At 36.9% G+C, this 22,652-nt stretch overlaps 1 protein-coding gene and 1 pseudogene across 1 annotated transcript in view; one reads left to right on the top strand and one right to left on the bottom strand.

The window, feature by feature from the left end:
* The window catches only part of LUZP2 (leucine zipper protein 2), a 235,305-nt gene that overhangs the window by 43,898 nt on the left and 168,755 nt on the right, over positions 1-22,652 (bottom strand). Inside the window, exon 6 of the mRNA XM_008686893.1 lies at positions 21,871-22,035. Within this exon, the coding sequence (XP_008685115.1) occupies positions 21,871-22,035 (165 nt within the window). The remainder of the gene's footprint in view (positions 1-21,870; positions 22,036-22,652) is intronic.
* LOC103659416 lies at positions 11,796-12,157 on the top strand (annotated as a pseudogene).

Here is a 22,652-nt window from a genome sequence, read left to right as displayed (position 1 = left end):
TGGTATTAGACAAAGTAATTTTCTCCAAAGTGAAGGTCTTTTGTTGGTCTTTTGTGTCCGTCATATTAAGGCTACTATGGAACCATTCCCGTTTTTATATATAAAAATGTTAGACTTCAGAACACAGTGGATTTTCAAAAGGGTCTGGAACCTTGATTACATGCTTGATGCAGTTCACAGATGGCTGTTAACACAGGTGGAACTTATGAAGTCCCCCAAAATATTATGAGACTTTAAATAATATTCTATGAAAACACATTCCAGGATGTGAAAGTCTTAAGTCATTTTTCAGGAGGTTAAGTATGTGACACCCAATCAAAACAACATGCCCTTCTGCTCATATTTCTTCCTTCCGAGAGTGGCTACAAGAAGCCTCAGAAATCAGGTCTCTATAATATCAGCTTCAAAGGTGTGCCTGACAAAACCTTAAGCTCAATAACTTATTAGATAATCATTCATTCAGTGAACAATCATTTATCACCTACTGTATTGGTGCTAGGCACTACATTAAATGCCATCGAATAGAGGGATGAATGAAGAAGGGGGATGTAAAAATGAACAAGCAGGATTTCTGTCTTTACATACTCTATTCTTATGGTAGAGTACAAGACAGATCTTTATCTAAATGTCACTTATATATTTACTAAAATGGACAAATGGAAAAAAATTAAAACAGATAGGAGGAGACACATGAATCAATTATAGTGTACATCTACAAGGAAATGATATATAAAATAATTCAAATAAAATTTACAATGAATTTTAATAAGATGTTATTATTTCATTCATACAATGTCAGCCAATGTATTACTTTTTCCGAGCAACCTAATATCTCTGTAATTCATTTTGCTCATATGAAAGATGAGGATATATTCTGTATGATGGTGGATACACGTCATTACACAATTGTCAAAATACATAGAATTTACACCACCAAGAAGCCTAAAGTAGAGGGTGGGCTCTGGGTGATAATAATGAGGTGTTCATGTAGGTTCATCAATTACAACAAATGTGCCGCTCTAGTGAGAAGTGTTAACAGTGGAGGAGGTTGTGTGTGGGGGTGGGTTGGGGGGACAAAGAGTATATGGGAACTCTGTATTTCTGCTAAATTTTGCTAGAACCTGAAACTGCTCTGAAAAATGAAGTCTATTTGAAGGAAAAAAAATAATGATAGTACCGGATTATAACCTAAAATCTAAAATAAATATCTATGAGTCTGTTCTGATATAAATAAATGACTGAATGAATAAATAAATGGGGGGGGGAGGACAAATACTCCTTACTGAAGAATTCTAAATAATATACACATAGACATTCCTTTCTGTAACAGGTGAAACTTAACTACCTTTCCCTTGAGTGTAGGCTAAACTTAATGATTCATTTCCAAAGAATAAAGTACGGCAAAGGACAAGCGCTACCTTTGTGGAGAAATCTGGCAGGTACCATCTTAAGCAAGTGATGAGGATTAACATCACCAGCAATGTCATGTACCTGATATAATGCTAAGAAGAGCACCACAACCTTGTGAGATTATTTACACAAATCCATAGCCCCAGCGTGAAAACCCATCAGACAACCCTGCTTTAGGGGATGGATCTTCTACAAAATATTTGACCGTGACTTCTAAAGTGTCAAGGTTATGAAACACAAAGACTGAAAAGCTGTCATAAACCAGAGGAGACTAATGAGACATGATGTCTAAAAATGTAATATGGGGGCGCCTGCGTGGCACAGCGGTTAAGCATCTGCCTTCAGCTCAGGGCGTGATCCCGGTGTTGTGGGATCGAGCCCCACATCAGGCTCCTCTGCTATGAGCCTGCTTCTTCCTCACCCACTCCCCCTGCTTGTGTTCCCTCTCTCGCTGGCTGTCTCTATCTCTGTCAAATAAATAAATGAAATCTTTAAAAAAAAATAAAAATAAAAATAAAAATGTAATATGGTACCCTGAAATGTAAAAAAGGACGTTGGTAGAAAGACTGGTGAAACTCAAGTAAGGTCTGTAGTTTGGTAATGATATCACAATGCTAATTTCTTAATTTTGATAAATGACCATAGCTATGGAAGATGTTAACATTAAGGAAAGTTGAGTGGCGGGTATACAGGAACTCCCTGTACTATCTTTGTAATGTATTTTTTTAAATCTAAAATTTTTCCAAATGAAAAAAAATTAAAAGAATGAGGATAATAATATTTCCTCCTTCTAGAGTTTTGTGAGGATTAAATATGTTCATATGGGTACAGCACAACTCAACAAATAACAACTACTATTACCATTATTTTCTAAATTTGTCCATGACAAATAAGCATACTTTAAAAAAAAATATTTTATTTACTTATTTGAGAGAGAGCACGAATGGTGGGAGGGGCAGAGGGAGAGGCAGAAGCAGACTCCCTGCTGAGCAGGGAGCCTGATATGGGGCTTGATCCCAGGATTCTGAGATCATGTCTGAAGTCAGACACTTAACCGACTGAGCCACCCATGCACCCATGCACCCCTAAGCATATGTTTTATAATAATAACGTTTTATAATAAAAATAATTAATATTTTTAAAAAGTAGTTGGTATTAAAAATGACGAGTGGCCTTATGTCTGTAAGAATATAAACATGACAAAGAATTGATACCATATACATGTTCAAAATATTAGTTTATCTCAAAGCATTAACAAATGGCTAAAAGTAAAAAAAAAAGAAAGAAAAGAAAGAAACTCGGAATTCAGACATAGTCTTATTAAATGTATTTTACACATTTTAAAGTTGAAAATTAAACATTTTATCTATTTCATGCCAACAAAACATTAAGCATATGGAGAAGCCAGAGAAGGTCTGTTTTTAACATGGTTCAAGTAATAGCTTAATGAGACCAAGGGCATGCTTTCAACTGTGTCGATAGTGGTATAATGCAATTTGGAATTTTGCTGGGCTATTGCTGGGGCTTTAGCAGCAACAGCAGGAGGGATGAGGAGGAAGTGAGAACTGATGCTTCAGGGAGAGAGAGACACCTTCCCAGTTGTAAAGAATGGCTCTAGATGGGAAGTCCAATGTTTATAATGTCTAACGTGTGTGGCGGATTTAGGCATAGTTGGACAACTGTGTGGGGAGGTTGGCAGGAAGGAGTTCATATCACTCATCTGAAAACAGTATTATGGGCAGCAGGTAATAATGAAAGCGTCGGTATTATTTTTTCAAATGACTTTATTTTTTTAAAATGATCTTATTTATTTGAGAGACAGTGAGCAAGAAAGAGAGCACGAGCAGGAACAGAGGGAGAGGGACAAGAAGACTCCCCACTGAACAGGAAGCCTGATGTGGGGCTTGATCCCAGGACCCTGGGATCTTGACCTGAGCCAAAAGCAGACATTTAACCAACAGTCACCCAGGAGCCCTGAAAGTAGTAGTATTATTTATACTATCTTATTATTCAGGTCAGGGACTCACAAACATTCAGAGAATAGGAGGATATTATCTTTTGCCCAAGTGAGAGACCTGGGAAAATGTCAATCAGGATTTCTTAAGTGCGCAGAAAAGCAGGCCGGCATGCATAGAGGGATGCTCATCCTAATATAATTGGAAATTGCATCCCTAATCCATGGAAATAAGATGAATGCTGGTTTTACAAATGATCAACTTTGTAGGAAACGATTGGAAATGCTGCCCCTTGGGTCTTCACATAAGCATTTTGGGAAACTCCCTGTTATCTCCATCCTTTGAGAGCATGTGCCCCAGGTAGTGGGAAAGGTTCTCCTTTATATGTTTGATTCCTGAATGGATTAGAGTCCAATGGTAAATTAAGCCATGGAGAATGAGCAGCAGCAAAATTAAAAGTTCTCAGGGATTTAATGAGATCACGTGGCACATTCTGTATTTTAATTAAAGTCTGGATAATAAACATAAGGTTATTTTGGAAAACTAAACACTGGTGTGTCTTGGATAACTTAAACATGGTAGTTTTATCATCATCCATGAAAAAGACATTCAAGAATATTCACAGCTTTTATATTTTGTTTTAAAATAAAATTAGAGTATTTTACATATGATACTGGAAATGAAATAGCCTGAACCCCATGCTCACTTTTCATTGACTCTAGTCTAGCCTTAAGGGGGATAACTATTAAGAGTAGTAGGTTGGATTGAGGCAAGGCTGTTCCCATCACGGATACTGAAATTCACAATACACACATGACTAATGATTAAGTATGAAAAGAGCATGTGTTTAATATGGAAATTCACAGCAGTTGCTGTCACTAAAATGAATATGTTTACTCTCCATGATAGAATGATTCTACGGGTGTGAAGAAGCTTTAAGAGAGATATAGTGGTTCATGAATACATTGTAATTTGGCTAATGAGGAACTATTCCTTCTCTCAGATTCCTCATTCATTAATTTATTCATTAGTTTCTTCATTTATCAAACATTTACTGTTAGTTACAAGGTATTATGGCGAGCTTTAGAGGAACTAAAATAATGAAAATATACCCCAGGTCCTCAGGAGTTTACTGTTGTGAATTAAACCATCAACCATATGTCCATTTAGTGCTATCATTGAAATGCTTCCACAAGCATCGGAAACTTTAATTTTTGCATATAATGGAAAGAGAGACTCAACTGATACCCTCTTATCTACCTACTTATAAGAAACTAACATTAATTGAATATTTATGAGTGTGCTGTAAATGCATCGCCTCATGCTGTCTTCCCTAACCACCCTACAAAGTTAGTATTATTATTGTATTGTATGAGATAACAGATTGTTCTTTGAGATAACAGATTCTTAAAGATGTCAAAGCACTTGCGAAAGATTAAGTCACTTAGGAAGTAACAGAGCAGACAACTGAATTCAGGTTTACCTGAATAAAAAATGGCTGGGGGTTTTGTGTGTGTTTTTTTTTTTTTTTCCTTTTGGGCTCTCTATTCTATTCCATTGATCTACACATCTGTTTCTATGCCACTACTATATGCTTTGACTACTATAGCTTTGTAATATAGTTAGAAATCAGTGAGTGTGATGCCTCCAATTTTGTTCTTTCTCAGGATTGCTTTGGCTATTGGGGATCTTTTGTGGTTCCATACAAATTCTAGGTTTGCTGTTTTCTATTTCTGTAAAAAATGCCACTGGAATTCTGACAGAGATTACATTGAATCTATAGATAGATTTGGATAGTAAGGTGAATTCTGTCAACCAGATAGTAATTTTAACAATATTAATTGTCTCTACAGAGAATGTTGCTGAACCATTTCAAAAAAGTTATCTTATAAATTTACCTCAGCAGTGCACATTCTGTAGGTAGTATCTTCTGAATCAACAGGATGTGGCAGATCAAAACAGAAGGCTCACAAGTACCTTCCAGCAAGTTCGCTGAAGTTATTAATTCTGACCGTTGGAGTCTTTAGAGTTTTCTATTTATAAGATCATATCATCTACAAACAGAGATTTTCTTCTTTCTTTCGCAGATGCGTTTTATTTCTTTTTCTTGCTAATGATTCTGCCTAGGACATCCAATTCTGAGTGAACAACCTTGCTTCTGATTTTGGCTTTTCACAGTTGAGTATGATGTTAGCTGAGGACGTGTCATATGTGGTCTGTATTATGTTGAAGTGCATTCCCTTTCTACCCAGTTTGTGGAGACTTTTTATCATAAAGGGATATTGAATTTTGTTAAATGCTTTTTCTGCATCGGTTGAGATGATCATATGATTCTTAGATCATTTACTGACTTGTAGGTGTTGAATCATCTTTGCATCTCTGGAATAAATCCCACTTGATCACGGTGTATGATCATTTCAAAGTACTGTTGAATTCCATTTGTTAATATTTTGTGGAGGATTTTTGCATCTATGTTCATCGAGGATATTGGCCCATAATTTCTTTCCTTGTAGTGTCCTTGTCTGACTTTGGTATCGGGGGAATGCTGACCTAATATGCATTTGGAAGTTTTCCCTCTTTTCTTCTCTTTGATATAAATGGTATTAATTCCTCTTTAAATGGTTGACAGAAGTCACCAATGACGTCACCCGGTCCTGAACTTTTGTTTCCTGGGAGGTTTTTGATTACTGATTTAATCTCCTTAGTAGCGACTGGTCTCTTCATATTTCATATTTCAGCATGATTCAGTCTTGATACATGTTGTGTTTCTAGCAATTTATCTATTTCTTCTAGATTGTGCAACTTTTTGGTGCATGGCTGTTCATAGCAGCCTGTTATGATCCCTTTTCTTTGTGTGGCATCAGTTGTAACACCATTTCTTTCTATTGCAATTTTATTACTTGAGTCCTTTCTCTTTGTCTCTTTGTAAGTCTAACTAAAGTCTTGTCTATTTTATCTTTTCCAAAAAAATCAGCTCTTAATTTCTTCAATCTTTTCCATCATCTTTTTAGTCTCTATTATATTTATTTGCCTATGATCTTTGTTATTTCTTTCCTTCTGTTAACTTTGGGTTCGGTTTGTTCTTTTGCTCGTTCTTTGAGGTATAAGTTAGGTTGTTTATTTGAGATCTTTCTTTTTCTTTATGTAGGTGTTTATCACTCTAAATTTCATTTTTATTTTTTTTAAGATTTTATTTATTTATTTGTCAGAAAAAGAGAGAGAGAGCATGCACAAGCAGGGGGAGTGGCAGGCAGAGGGAGAAGCAGGCTCCTTGCTGAGCAAGGAGCCCAATATGGGACTCAAACTCAGAACCCAGAGATCATGACCTGAGCCAAAGGCAGACTCTTAACCAACTGAACCACCCAGCATCCCTCTAAATTTCATTTTTAGAACTGCTTTTGCTGCATCCTGTAAGTTTTGGTGTGTCAAGTTTCCATCTTTATTTGTCTGAAAAAATATTTTTTTAAATTTCTCCTTTGGTTTCTTTTTTGTCTTATTGATTGTGCAGGAATATATTGTTTAATCTTCACTTATTTGTGAATCGTCCAGTTTTCTTATGATTCTTTTCTTATTTCATACCATTGAGGTTAGAAAGAATGCTTGATATTATTTCACTTTTCTTAAATTTATTAAGACTTGTTTTGTGGCCTAAGATATGATCTGTCCTGGAGGATGTTCCATGTGTGCTTGCGAGGAATATGTATCCTGCCGTTAGATGGAATATTCTGTAAATGACGGTTAGGTCTATCTAATCTAACACATAGTTTGAATCCAGTGTATTCTTTTCTGTTTGGATGATCTATCCACTGTTGAAAGGGGGCTACTGAAGTCCCTTACTAGCACTGTGTTACATTGCTGTCTATTCTCCCTTCAGATTTGTTAATATTCATTTTATATATTTAGGTGCTCCTATTTTGGGTGTATATTTATTAATTTTGTAATCTCCTGATGAATTGACCACTTTGTTGTTATATAATGGTATTTTTTTGGGTCTCTTTTTTATAGTCTTTGGTTTAAAGTTTATTTTGTTTGATATAAGTATAGCTATCTCTGCTTTCTTTTGATTTCCATAAGGATAGAATGTCTTTTTCCATCCCTTCACTTTTAGTCTATACATGTCCCTAAAGCTGAAATTTGTCTGTTGTAGGCAGCATATAGTTAGGTCTTGCTTTTATACCCATTTTCCTACTCTATGTCTTTGGATAGTTTAGTCCATTTACCTTTAAAGTAAATAAGTGTAGACTTACTATTGCCATTTTGTGAATTGTTTTCTTGTTGTTTTGCTATTTATTCCTTTTTTCTTCTCTTCTAAATGCAAGGGGGGGGTGTTATCAGAGTCACATCTTCAGATGTAAAGTGATGGTCAGGCTCTCAGACTCTAAAGCCAGATATACTTGACTTCAAAACCTCAGTTGCCAATGACCTAGTTTTGAGATTTAAGATGGGTCACTAACCTCTATAATGCCTTAGTTTTCTCACTACATTCTAACATCAGAATATTATCAGTACCACCTCAAAATGTTCTTCTGGATTTTAACTGAGAAAACTTGTGCAAAGCCATCAGCAGTAAGTCAGTTACAGAACAAATACTCTATAAAATTTAAGTGTTGTGATAACCTAAGAAGCAGAGCATATTTAAATGTTCGTTCCTTTTTGTAAGAATATATCTAAGGTTCTAAGTAATGTGCATTTTGAGACAGTGATTTGGTGCACAGGATTTGGCATATAAAACCTGGGTTCGTGTTTCAGTTCCTTTTTAAGTAAAATAGTTAAAGTAAGATCTACTCTATTTATTGCGATAATCTAATAAAACATCTTATAGTTACTACCGTAAAGGACTCTGCAAATTAAGCTCATCACTATTGTTATTATTTTTATTGAGCAATTAGAACTTATGCAACAGCCTACAAAGGAGAAAAGTTTGGTCTTTGAGTATACTTGATTTGAGTAACTTCCTGGGTTAGGTAGCTATAGACACTCAGGAAATATTCTTGATTTCATAAGGAGGAGATCAAAGAGGACTAAATATGTCATAGGAAAGACTAACACCAGCACTCTAGGAGATTCAAAAAGACTGTCTATAATTTCACAAAATCCTAAATATCAATGTGCTTCATATAGTGATGAAAAGCAAGGCTACTATTTTTAATTTTCTTTGAAACATTTAAATCCAACTCAGTGCATTGAGGGTGGATCAAGACGGCAATTCTCTGGTCTTTCATCAAATCTAGTACAAACAATAATTACTTTCAGCAAATATAAAGATCTTATGTTTCCTGTTGTTTTTGGAAGTCCTTTTGCGGAAATTCTTTTGATGAATGTACGTATTATTTTCTTATTGTCAATCCCCATATAGAATTTTGTGATGGGCACTTCCCCAGAGATGGACACACAATGATATTTCATTAGAACAAATAAATCTGAAACTAACAATATTTAGTTTGTCCTCATAACAACCTTTGCAGGAAAATAGTATTATCCCCATGTTGCTGGTAAGAAATTGGTTTAAAAATTTGCCTTTGTTACACAGCTGATTAGTAGCAGAGCACAAATTTAAATCTGGGCAGTTTGCCTTTAGAATCTATGCTCTTAAACACTAGCTATACTATATACCGGATATCATGCTATACATTTAGCATTTATATATTTTAGTTTATTAGGGTCATTGTTTTGTCTTATTAGCTCTACTGTAAAGTTCCATGATTCATTACTTGCGTATAACACCCAGTGCACCACGCAATACGTACCCTCCTTAATACCCATCACCAGCCTATCCCATTCCCCCATGCCCCTCCCCTCTGAAGCCCTCAGTTTGTTTCCCAGAGTCCATAGTCTCTCATGGTTCATTCCTACTTCTGTTTACCTCCCCCCTTTTTTCTTCCCTTTCTTCTCCTACCGATCTTCCTACTTCTTATGTTCCATAAATGAGTGAGGCCATATGATAATTGTCTTTCTCTGCTTGACTTATTTCGCTTAGCATTATCTCCTCCAGTCCCGTCCGTGTTGCAGCAAATGTTGAGAACTTGTTCTTTTTGATGGCTGAGAAATATTCCATTGTATATATGGACCACGTCTTCTTAATCCAGTCATCTGTTGAAGGGCATCTCGGCTCCTTCCACGATTTAGCTATTGTGGACAATGCCGCTATGAACATTGGGGTGCATATGGCCCTTCTCTTCACTACGTCTGTATCTTTGGGGTAAATACCCAGTAGTGCAATGGCTGGGTCATAGGGTAGCTCAATTTTTAACTTTTTAAGGGACCTCCACACTGTTTTCCAAAGTGGCTGTACCAACTTGCATTCCCACCAACAATGTAAGAGGGATCCCCTTTCTCTACATCCTCTCCAACAATTGTTGTTTCTTGCCTTGTCAATTTTAGCCATTGTAACTGGCGTAAGGTGGTATCTCAACGTGATTTTGATTCAAATTTCCCTGATGGCTAATGATGTTGAACATTTTTTCATGTGTCTGTTAGCCATTCGCTTGTCTTCATTGGAAAAGTGTCTGTTCGTGTCTTCTGCCCATTTTTTGATTTGATTATTTGTTTCTCGTGTATTGAGTTTGAGAAGTTCTTTGTAGATCTCAGATCCATCCCCTTCTCCTTTCCCACCACTACGGTCTCATTGTCTCTTCCCAAGAAGATACTATTAATCTTCTAAAAATTTTATTTGCTAGTATCATCTTGTCCTCCTAATCATTCTCTCTATATTGCCACAGGTGTACCTTGCTTTTATTGCACTTAGCAGATACTGTGTTTTCTACAGACAGAAGGTTTGTGGCAACCCTGCATCAAGCAAGTCTCTCAGTGCCATTTTTCTGACAGCATCTGTTCACTTCATGTCTCTGTCACATTTTGGTACCTCCTACAATATTTCCAAACTTCTCATAATTATTATATTTATTATGGTGATCTGTAGTCAGTGATTATGACTTGCTGAAAGCTCAGATAATGGCTAGCATGTTTTTTTTTATGGCTAGCATTTTTTAGTAATAAAGTATTTTTATGTGTGGGGGGGTTATTCAGAATATTTTGATGTGAATACTTCCCAGAGTTTGCAGTTATTCAATATTTTTCCTTTCCAAAAAATACAAAAACCTTAGAGTGTTTTAATTCTGACCACCCTTTCACTATTTATAAGCTACTATAACAGTGTTTTAGGCCAATTATGACCACTAATTTTTATTACATTATAATCAACGTAATCAATTACTACAAACAATTGATGTTGCTTTATTTTGCCCACATACTACTGATGTCTTTGAGCACTATTTCTTTTGCAACTGAGTTCTTCCTTTAAAATTCCTTCAGTGAGCTCTTTTGGTAGCAAAGTCTTTTGGCTTCTATTTGTCTGTAAATTATTTTAATTCTCCCTAGTTCTTACAGGGTATAGACTAATAGATTGACAGCTGTTTTATCTCAGTCTGTTGGAGATCTTATTCTACTACCTTCTGGCTTCCATCATTGCTGTTGAAAAGTCAGGTGTTGGCCCAACTGTGATTACATTGGGGGTAATTATTATTCCATGTTTTTGTAATGTGTCTTCTCTGCATGCTTTTGAAGTCTTTTTATCTTTTGATTTTTTTTAGCAACAGAGTATTTTTTAATTAAAGTATGTACTTTTTATAGACATAATGATATTATACACTTTAACTAGACTACAGTATAGTGTGAATATAACTTTAATATACACTGAGAAATCAGAATATTCACTTGACTTGCTTTATTACAGTGGTCTGGAACCATACCCATAATATTTCCGAGGTATGCCTGTACCAGAATTATCTCTCTAAAATTGTAATTTTTTTTCAGGTTTCCCTTGTTAAAAAAAACTTTTAGTAGATTGCCAGTGGCTGCAAGATATAAGAATAAATGAGTGAATAATTCCTGGAGAGAAAAAAAAGCACTGACGACTTAAAATGATCAAAAAGCTGATTAAATTCCTTATAGATATCCCTTTCTTCTGCAAGTGTAATAAGGAAATATCTCTTGCAGATGGAGTTTTTAGGATCAAGAATTTTATTGCATCTAAAGAGACAAAAGAAAAGTTGGATAATAATTTCTAGTGTCTAAGATAAAATGTCCTTTGCATTGATAATCAGTGGAGGGGATATTGAGCTATGTCTTACTTATGAATAGCCAAGTGGGAAGTAGGAGGTAATCTAAAACGCCTTTGAAATAACTTAATCTCTGTTACACTGGAGTCACCATGAAAGTTATTACTACTTGATGAGTGTCTGAAAATGTTAATGAAAATATAAGAAAAGAAAATAGAACCAGTCTTCCCGTTCTCCCCCTGCGGGTCCCAGCAGCTTATATGGCAACACGGAGTGGTAGGGGCAAGGCAGTGCAGCTTCACGAAGCCCCTGCTCATGATACGGCCCCCAGCACACAGCCACTGCCCTTCCTGCCACCAGGAGGCACTAGAGGATGGGCTCTGCCAATGGGGCAGTGAAGTAGAAGCCCAGGAGGAGATCAGCAGGGGAGCTTGTCAACTAAACCTGCTCCTGCGAAAGTGGAAAGAAAACCAGAAAATGCAGCAGGAAATGATAAATCTTCAGACAAAAGGGAAAAGAGGAGCAAAGGAAAAACAGGTGAAAATGTCTAGCCCAGAAACTACAGATGATTTACCTGCAGAAAATGGAGTAACTACAAAAAAGGAGGGTCCAGCCTCTGATAAAGCAGGAGAGAAAAAAGCTGAGTGTGACTACATCATATATCATGTCTTACCAATTGTGCCTGTCTCCCTTCTTATACAATCCAGAGGAATATTTTTATCAAGTATTTTGTAGATGTAAATCTTTTAGGAGCTCTAGAAACGTTTTTAGGAAGGAGAGAATCCTGCCTCATCCCATTTTTAAAGTGTAAATTTTTTTTTTTAAGAGGTGAAATAATTTGCTGGTTGTTTATTTATGGTAGAATATAGTGGGATCAGAAAATAGTGGGATATTGAATATGGGAGGTTTTGATTGTCTTGATTATCATTCCACAGATGGGGAAATAGTTTTATATCCTATAATACACAGCACACTGGATGGCACTTTGGAGCCACAGTCCTGCATTTATTATGTCTTGAACATTTTAAATTACTTCTCTTCTCATTCTATTTTTAGTAGAATTGTTTCCTAAGGAAAACCATTTCTTGACCTTCACTCTCCTTGTCAGAATTTCATGCACTCTGTAACATTTTGGTCCTGGTAGTTCTGTTTACCTCGTAACTTTGATAACGTGCTGAGTATGTGGTATAGATGATATTGTGAGTTAGGGGGATTTATGACACAACAGCTTAGCAACATTTGAAAATACTTGCACTTGATATCCTCTTAAGAAGAAATTTGCCTCCAAATTTAAGTTGGAAAGTCACTGGAATAACTGTTTAGAAAAGAATCACAACTGCACACCTTTTAATTTCTTGGGTACATACATTAATTATGTACAAATTGAAATATCTGTGTATTGGTCCTCAAGACAACCAATAGAATCTCAATTATGAAAGAAAATAAAAAGAAAATGGAACCTCATGGCCATTCTTTTATGACAGAGAAGATAAGCAGTGAGGTTTTCTCTGAATATTGATATGATTTCCTAGACTTACCTAAGATAACATTTTGACCAAGAATTTTTTTTTTTTAAAGATTTTATTTATTTATTCGACAGAGATAGAGACAGCCAGCGAGAGAGGGAACACAAGCAGGGGGAGGGGGAGAGGAAGAAGCAGGCTCATAGTGGAGAGCCTGATGTGGGGCTGGATCCCATAACGCCGGGATCATGCCCTGAGCCGAAGGCAGACGCTTAACCGCTGTGCCACCCAGGCGCCCCTGACCAAGAATGTTTTATTCTCATTTTAATTTTAGGAAGATTGAATGAATTATGTCCTCCTGTTGCTAACAACTGTCTTTGAAAGCACTTCATAGAGATACTCAACTAATCAATTTCTATAAATAATGTTCTTATTATATAAGTATCAAGGATCAAGAATAAATGAAAGCTAATGAGAATTTGGCTTCAGACTATTCCAAGGTACAAACCTGCACACCAGTATACTAAACAAAATAGATCAAAGATTCCTTGTGGGTTCAGTTTTCATATTTACCAGATCAAACATGTATCTTATAATTGATACTATAATTTTATAAATATTTATGTACATATATAGTATGTATATTCATAAAACAACGTGTAAAACATGATATATTTTTAACTGAAGCTTAGCTTCATTGCCACATGTATGCCATCTCTGCTGTGAAGTAATCAAAGAAGATATTAAGACCTCCTAGGACCAAAAATGAAATCCAAACAAAATTCCTTAGTTGTAATGTTATATTTTACAAAAATGTTTTAAACTTATGTGTTCATTTTTATCCTTACAATAACCCTGGATATAAAGATATACAATATATTTTTGTAGCCTGGAAGAATACCAATAGTTGTTAGGTGTGAAAGATAACCAAATAGTGCGCTAATGACAGACAACTGGTAGAACACCAGATCTATCTAAAACCTCTGAGCTAGTCGAGAAATCTTCTCTTCTCTAGGGAAGTGGGGGAAAAGGGCAGGCTTAATTTTAGACTCCCTTCCCATTCGTAGAGTAAGGATCTTAATAGTTCTCAACATTGGATATAAATTAGAATAATCTGGGAGCTTGGAATAATCCCCAAACTAGCCTGCTTTTCAGCTGGATTGTATCAGAATTGTGATTGTTGACGTCAACTCAGGTGTGAGTGAAACCACCGGTGATTAAAAATGCAGCCTAGGTTGAGACCCTTTGGTCTATGATGATTCCAGGTGCACTGCCTTGAGAGTTCTTGGAAATTGCATTGCAACAGATTTTTGGCAGAAGAGAGGGAAATACAAATCCACTTTGCTTTAAACTGCCGGGCACCAAGCAGAATGCAATTTTCGCTCGGATGCCTTTAAGCTCCTGAATAGGGTCACTGTTGACTGCTGCCCTAGAATGACTTTGGCATTTCTAACAAACTGGGGGAAAAAAACACAAAAAACAAATCATCCTTGTCCAATTAAGTAGATACCACGGTTGTGACCTTTACCAATGTAAACTACAGCTAAATCCAAGGCAGTGAGTGGCATGGAAAGAAAAAGAGAGAAGATGGTCACCGCCTGGGGTGAGGATGAAATACTGGATTTTCATAACTCAATTTCTTCATTGTTTTTTTTTTTTTTTCAGCATTACTTATCTGAATTGCTTTTCCTTTCTGCTGTCTTTCAATGTTCTCCTTTCCCCACGGCGTTTACTATTATGATCACTGACATTAAATGCATTGTGAGAATCCATCCATACTACTATGCTACAAAAACTATAGTTATGCTCTTTGGATAGATATATTGTATACTCACATATCAACAATAACATAAGGCACAGTTTTTGTTTTAATTAAAGTAATATTCTATGCCAAAATCTTCTTTAAATCTTCTCAAAGTGTTATCCTGCTTTCCAGATATAATACTTATTTCCTACTTCTGTTGTTTCTCAGTGTCGAACACTACTACATATGCTGAATGTTGTATGTGGATTTTTTTTTTATTAATTCTTCACATCAACTCTATAGCGTTGGTGCTGTTATTGTCTCTATTTATATATACGGAAGATTAGTCCCAGAGAAGTAATTTGATCAAGGTTTCAAAGTTAGAAAATTGCAGAAAACAGATTTTTACTTGGTCAGTCTGACTTATGAATCTTAGCTCTCTCTTTAAAAAAAGAAATTTTCCTTGTATTTATGTTCATTACACAAGATTTCTTGGGTGTTGATGAAAAGTACAGCCTAATTACATAGGCAGAAGACCCCCCCATGCCCTCAAGGGTCTTGGCTAGAACACTTGGGACAGGAACATGACCCTTAGGATGACTGGGTGGCTCAGTCTGTTAAGCATCTGCCTTCAACTCAGGTCATGAGCCCAGGATCCTGGGATCAAGCCCCGCATTGGGCTCCCTGCTCAATGGGGAGTCTGCTTCTCCCTCTGCCTCTGCCCCACACTTGTGCTCTCTCTCTCTCTCTCAAATAAATAAATAACATCTTAAAAAAAAACGTCAAGAAACATGAGCCTTTTCTCCCTTTGAACGTCTCTGCCCTGATGTGGTAACTGGTGGGTTTGGGACCAGGAAGCAGATGACCCCGTGGTGAGGAGGCAAGAACAACCCAACAGTCCCCATGAGGCACCCGACCTTGGAGGCGTGGTGCAGGCAGCACCTCATATTCTTTCCTAAACAGCCCTGCAGAGGGACCAAGGCTGAGGGGAGCCTGTCCTACAGAGACATCAACTCTGAGGAAGGGAGGAGAGAGGAAGGAAGGAGGCTGGGAATGGTCTTTGACTAATGTGCCAGGGCCAGTGTCTGGTCTTTTTCACATCTTATTTAACCCCTTCCAGAAACACTCACAGGTAAATATCATCAGCCTAATGTAAAGTGAATCCTAGCTCTTAAACTCCATATCATGCAGCTGTAAACACCAATGACATTACTGTATTAATAATTCATATTTTTTCACCTAAAAATAGACCTCTGGGTAATAGGCCTCCTGTTCTTCCTCCTACATTTGCGTATTTTCTAAATTACATAAAGTCACATTTAATATTTTATAATAAAATGAATATAATTAAGGAAAACAGTATAATGGACATATAAAAATTGTTAGTTGTTTTTAGAACATGCCATTAATTAAACAAGCAGTTTGTAAAAGTAATTGTTTTTCCTTTTCTCCGCACTTACTATTCATCTAGCTCTACCACACAAGAAGACAAAAACAAATGAGTATGTTGATCACATATTGTTTATATATTATGATGCCCAGTAAGATCTTAAAGGTTTAACACACACACACGCCACACTCATACATACACAGGAGTGTGTTATTCACTAACTTAGGGGGTTAGGAAGACCCTGATTTGTAGTGTTTGTCAATTTCTATGGTATAAATACTACCAATTTCGATCTACCAAGGTGATATTATCGAATACGAATTGTAAAGAGATATCAGTAGCACAGCAGCATATCATATTTCCACCACATGGATCCAAAAGATATATTATAATATCTTCAAAAACAAGGCATAATAGCACGATGTAGTAGTTTTGGTATTTACCACATTTGCTTTTAGTAAATTTTACTTAATTTTAAGTGTATGTAATTAATATTTAAGAAGCACTGTGTTTATGAGCTGACTAGTACAAATTCTGAAAACTTAATAGTCAGCTTTTATCTTATTGTTTTAAGATTTATTTATTTATTTTAGAGAGAGAGAGAGCAGCAGGGGAAGAGGCAGCAGAAGATGAAGAGAATCTCAACCACTCTCCACTGAGCTTGGAGCTCCACATGGGGCTTGATCTCACAACCCTGAGATCATGACCTGAGACAAAACCAAGAGTCAGACGCCCAACCAATGGAATGTCAAGGACCCCAGTCAGGTTTAAAAGCAGATACCAGCCATGGAATATTCACCATTCTAAGTTTACACAATGACATGCATATTCTGTTGTTTTGTACTGGTAAAAAGCATGAAAAGTCACGGTTCCCAGTCCAAATGTGTAATGAAGAGAGGATCTTAATGAAAGATGAGAGATGTATTTTTACCCTAAACATTCCATCAATTAGACTACACATAAAACCATACTGAAGGTATTTCTCTTCTCTGGGGTCCTATGTGGCTCTCATCTCTTCACTCTACACTGTCTTGTCAAGTCATTTAATCTACTTCCAACATTTAATCACCAGCCATAATAATGATGCCAAATCCTTTATCTCCACTCAGGTGTCTTCCCTGAATTCCAGATTTAAATGTTTAATCACCTATGGGATACAGACACTTGACTGTGTGAGACACCTCTAACACTTCGCCTGTTGAAAAACAAACCAGTCTTGGTTCTCCTCTTGCCTTTTGCATCACAGCAAATGAATGCAACCACTGAGTATTCTTCTTCACGTCCTGCCTTCATACATCCCACTTAGCCACTATGTCACAGCAGTTCTATGTCCCCATGACATCTGGAACCCTGTTCCCATTTCTGTACCATAGATCAAATCACCATCACTTCCTGCGTGGTTCAGTGAAATAGACTGCCACTGGTTTGCTTGTTTCCACTCTAGTTAAGAGTTATTTTATGCAAATGCAAATCAGAGCTGCCAGCTTGTACCTTTGCTCTTTACTTCGCTGTTGGAACAATATTTTCTACATAATAAATATATAATCTCATAACAAAGATATAACAAAGATATCATCTCATGTGCCTTTGAATTCAGGTCTCCTTAGTCTTTATTTTTAATCAAAGCTATTTGGAATACAAAATTCCAAATACAAAAAAAAAAAAAAGTCCTTATCTACCACACACCCCTTGCATTTTTTTCTCTTGTTTTCTTTTTACAGAGAATTCACTCAGTGTCCAATAGGTCATGTGATTTCAAATTTGCATCCCCAGGGATGAGCATGGTCCTGCCGTTCAGATGGAAAACAGTTTAATTGAATATTGAGCACTTAATGAGCACTCAATAATATATATTTTCTAACTTCTAAATAAGGAAAATATCCAAGAAGAGGGGCACTGCTATGGATTGAGTATCTGTGTCATTTAAAATTCCTATGTTAAAGCCTTAGGCCCCAGTATGATGGTATTAGGAGCTGGGCCTTCTGAAGGTAATTAGGATTAGATTAAGTCATGATGGTGGGGCCCTTGTGGTGGAATTAGTGCCCTCATAAAAAGTATAAAGACAGAGAGAAAGAGATCTCTTTCCAGTCACACACGTCTAAAAAAGACCATGTGAGCACTCAGCCAAAAGGCAGCTGTTTACCTTCCAGGAACAGGGCCCTCATCAAGCACTGAATCTGGGAGGACCTTGATCTTGGGCTTCACAGCCTCCAGAACTGTGGGAAATGAGTGTCTGTTGTTTAAGTCCCCTAGTCTATGGCACTTTGTTATAACATCCTGAACTGACTAAAACAGAAATACAGCAAGTGTCATTTCAAATTCCGTAGAAACATCATTCTGGACACCGAGTAATGTGAGCAAATCAAGGAGCTAAGCACAATCGTCTCCTTTAGGGAGAGAAGAGTATGCAGCCATCACTGTATTCGTGGTATGACCAAGACCCATGAGGGGTAGACGCTGTGCTATCAGAGCATTGAAAATAGGAAAAAATAATTCTAACTTGGAGGGTAGGAAAAAAATCACTCAAATTAGGGAGAAGCAACATAACAACTATGGAGAATACAATGAGGGAAAGGAGGCTGACTGAGGGTCCTCAGCAGAAACTACAGCTGTAGGACTAAAAGGTCATATAAAGGCATCCTCCAGAATTAACAAAAAAGTAGAGGTTCCCAGGGGCGCCTGGGTGGCTCAGTCAGTTAAGTGTCTGACTCTTGATTTCGGCTCAGGGCATGTCAGGGTCCTGGGACCGAGCCCTGCATCTGGGCTCTGCACTCAGCAGGAGAGTCTGCCTGAGGTTCTCTCACTCTCTCTACCCCTCCCTCTGCTCACACACCCTCTCTCTCTCTCAAATAAATAAATCTTAAAAAAAAAAAAGCACAGAGGCTACCGATATATAAAATTTTTTAAGTTTTTGCCAGTAGATTCTTGTAATGTTGAACTCCCCACCTAATGAAATCTGTGGCTTTTAAAATCCATAGTGAAATACATACATATGTGTGTGTACATATATATACATATATAATTAATGTAATAATGCGTATGTATGTATGCATGTATACACATACACATATACACACGTGAATAATGAAAATTTTGACTGTATTACCAAATCTTCTTTAAGAATAATAAAATAAAATGACGTTTTGGGGGTGGGGAGAGCCACGGTAGGTATGTGGTATTTTGTCTCTTTTCCAGATGTGAGTTGAAAATTGCTTACTTGGCTGTGTTTCACAGATTTCAGGGAAAACCATCCAAGAGTTGAAGATTTAAGAAACCAAATGAAAGTAGATGAGACCAGTCATAGTCCATGGAAAACAGGGGGAGTTATTAGTTGTAATGTTCATGCCACAACAACACTCTGACAGGCACTTGGGGAAACTGAGGCACAGGGAAAGTAAGTGATGTGGTCCCCTCACAGCTCTCAGGCAGGCACATCACGTCACTGCAGCTACAATTAGCCAACTCCAAAGGTGTACCGGTTAAATGTCCTCATTTAAAAGTTCCTTGGTTCACATACGGAGAAAAAAAGATTCCGTGACTGAAGGGTCTCTCTTATGCACACCCCACATCACATCATATTATTTGGGATTTTAAAAATGTTTTCTGAGGCGCCGGCATAGAGCCGAAACCCCAAGTACACATAAAATACAATTTCCACCACTAATGAAAAGATAAAGAATGCAGGCAAAACATAAACACTAGAGAAGCTTTTAATGCTAATCCATAAAACAGGGTGCTCTATAGTACATCAACTTACATTTATTGAACTTTATCTTAAACAATTGGATTTTTCTGTTATTGCTTTTTGAGAAATGAGCAATTCCTAAACCAGCCTCATCTAAATGCTTCCTACATTTTTCTGTGATAAGCCAAGGAAAATAATAAATATTTATTATTTATTTCAAGGACAGGACATACATTTATTCATAGTAAATCAGTTAAAGTAACAATCAGTAACTTCCTCCACACGTTCAGGGTCATAAAGAGCCCAGTTTTAATTGGGCCTAAACAAACATATTTTGAGTTGGAGATGAGCATCCTGTGTGCCCACAGAATTACAAAGTGCTTTGCCCAAAGTCAACAGACTTAATAAGGCTGAACCTTTGCTCCTCTCTTAGACCAACACTAAGGGGGCAGGGTGTGGGCTTCCCAGTGGGTGCGTGACACTGTGTGAGAAGCCTGGCATTTTACCAGTGACCAGTGTCAATGGATTTCTTCAGGATTTTTCCTAACGTAACAAATATATTATTATTTAACTTTCTTCCCTGCCTTTGGTTAAGCAAATGAACACTTTAGACCCAGAGTTTCCAAAGAGGCAGGAAAGAAATAAAGGAGAAAAACACTGGCCTAAACATTTCTAGAGATCCTTAGGTACAGAGTAAAAAGAGAATAAGATGAAATGAAAATATGTATTTTTAAATGACTTTTGACAGAGAAACATGAGATTATACGGACTAAATCTGTGCAGTCCATACATTGATTAGTTACAGATAAAAACATAACATTACATTTTTTTTTCTCTTGTTTTTGATTCTGAAAATGGTATTTCTCTAAACTGACATTTGTGCACACCCTTTTTAATTCAAGTGTAGAGAATCAGAATAGGCAGTAAGAAAGCCCCCAAAGTACTGCATCACTGGGTAACGCATCGGTGGTTCTCAGGCGTTTCCGGGCCCACCGCTAGAGATATGCATTAGAAGGCGGACTGGCATCTTGAACACTCACTTTACAGCAAGTGGTCCTAAGGCTAGCAGTCAGCCATCACTTTCAAATATACTGCCCGAAGCTACACTTTCTCCAATAACTATTTCAGAGTGTAGGATTTATTTAAATGTAGAGCCTGTAAATGGAATCTGACAAGTGAAACAGAAAGCAACAAATGCCCCTCTGCCCTGTCTAATGCAGGGTAGTGGTGGGAGTCGAGGAAGTTTTGCTTAATTCACTGGTTCTCAGAATCTCCTGGGGAGCTTTTAAAAACTACTGATGACTTATAACCTAACCAGAAAGAATTTAATAGGTTTGGGGTGTCAGGATTTCTTTTCTTTTCTTCTAGGTTTTTATTTATTTATTTATTTGAGAGAGAGAGAGCGCACAAACAGGGGGAGGGGGAGTGGGAGAAGCAGGCTCCCCGCTGAGCACGGAGCCCGATGTGGGACTTGATCCCAAGACCCTGGGATCATGACCTGGGCCAAACGCAGATGCTTAACCAACTGAGCCACCCAGGCACCCCCAAGTGTCCGAATTTTCTTACAAGTATCCCAAGAGAGTCACATGTGCAGGAAGTGTTGAAAACTATGGCCTTAATTTTTTAAAGTAGTATCCACTTTTGTAAGGATGACTGTTACACCCCAGAAGAAAATATTTTCCATATTAAGCCTCTGGTGTATATACCTGTATGTAATATAAGATGTTTTCTTTTAATTAATTATAAATAACAGTTATTATCATTAAAATATGATTAATAACATAATTATATTAAATTCTATAACAAATATTGTATTGTTAAATTATATTATTAAGTGATTGTAATTATTATAAATAAATTGAAATAGTACTGTTAAAATATTGGTTTAAAATAATTTTAGATTATTTCAGAATAATTATGATATTAATTATTTTTATAATTAGGCAATTCTGGCTAAAAAGCACCTGGCTCTCTAAAACAAATTTTGTCTTCCAATGTTCTCCAAATGACCACAGAGACTTTACAAAGGGTTACTGTCTTCCATTTGCTTCCTAATCTTTCAGTGAATTTCGTATCTTACTTGGGTCCATTCTGATGGTCACACAGAATGAAGTATAAAGACAGTGCATTACTTGCTTATACTTTCAAAGCATGACTGAGGTGTACCTGGAATTTTGAACTTGCATCAGGAATCATGGGGCCAAGTGTCCCAGGTAGAATTGGCAGCTGAGTTGGATTTGACCTCGTTAGACTCAAAGGGGGAGGTTGGTTACGGAACACAGTTGATAGGCAGAGATGTACAGTCTCTTTCATTGCTTTCAGCTGTGAGTCCTACAGAAAAAAGAGAGATGGCAACGTTTACGTGTGGTTCCAGTTGTTCTTTATTTGATTTGATTCTCCCCGTCCTCCTAGCCTACACTCATTCCCCACACAAAAACCTACCAGTTTTCAAATTGAATTGCCTAACTTCTAAACTCCACTCTGACACACTGTTTAATGCACACTCAATCTGTTTTTAGGAGCCACTGTGTCTCATGATATATTTTGAACACTGAATTTCAGAGATGTATGCTACTTGACATGAATTCAATCGAGATACTCTACTGGCAAGGACATGTCAAGTAGAAAATGTCTGTAGAAACCTGCCATCTTTCTATTGGTATCCATCTCTTTTATTACAAACCATTCCCCTGGCAATGTAGGCCCCCGTGTTTCTCAGAAGAGCACGTAACACCACTCAATTTGCTCGCAGATTGGAAAAAAAATCAATGTTGTTTCTAATAAAACACTTATTTCCTGCGGGCCTTGTTAAGTGGTAGAAGTTCATCTGATGTGATTGTAAATTATAATATTTACACTTTCTTGTATTTGCATAGGATTTCACAATATTTCAGGCTCTTTCACATGCAAGAAATAATTTTATGCTTTCTGACATCTGTGGAACTGGC

Source organism: Ursus maritimus, unplaced genomic scaffold, assembly GCF_017311325.1.
Source record: "Ursus maritimus isolate PB19 unplaced genomic scaffold, ASM1731132v1 scaffold_23, whole genome shotgun sequence".
Classification (NCBI taxonomy): domain Eukaryota; kingdom Metazoa; phylum Chordata; class Mammalia; order Carnivora; family Ursidae; genus Ursus; species Ursus maritimus.
This window is presented reverse-complemented; position numbering and strand designations above follow the sequence as displayed.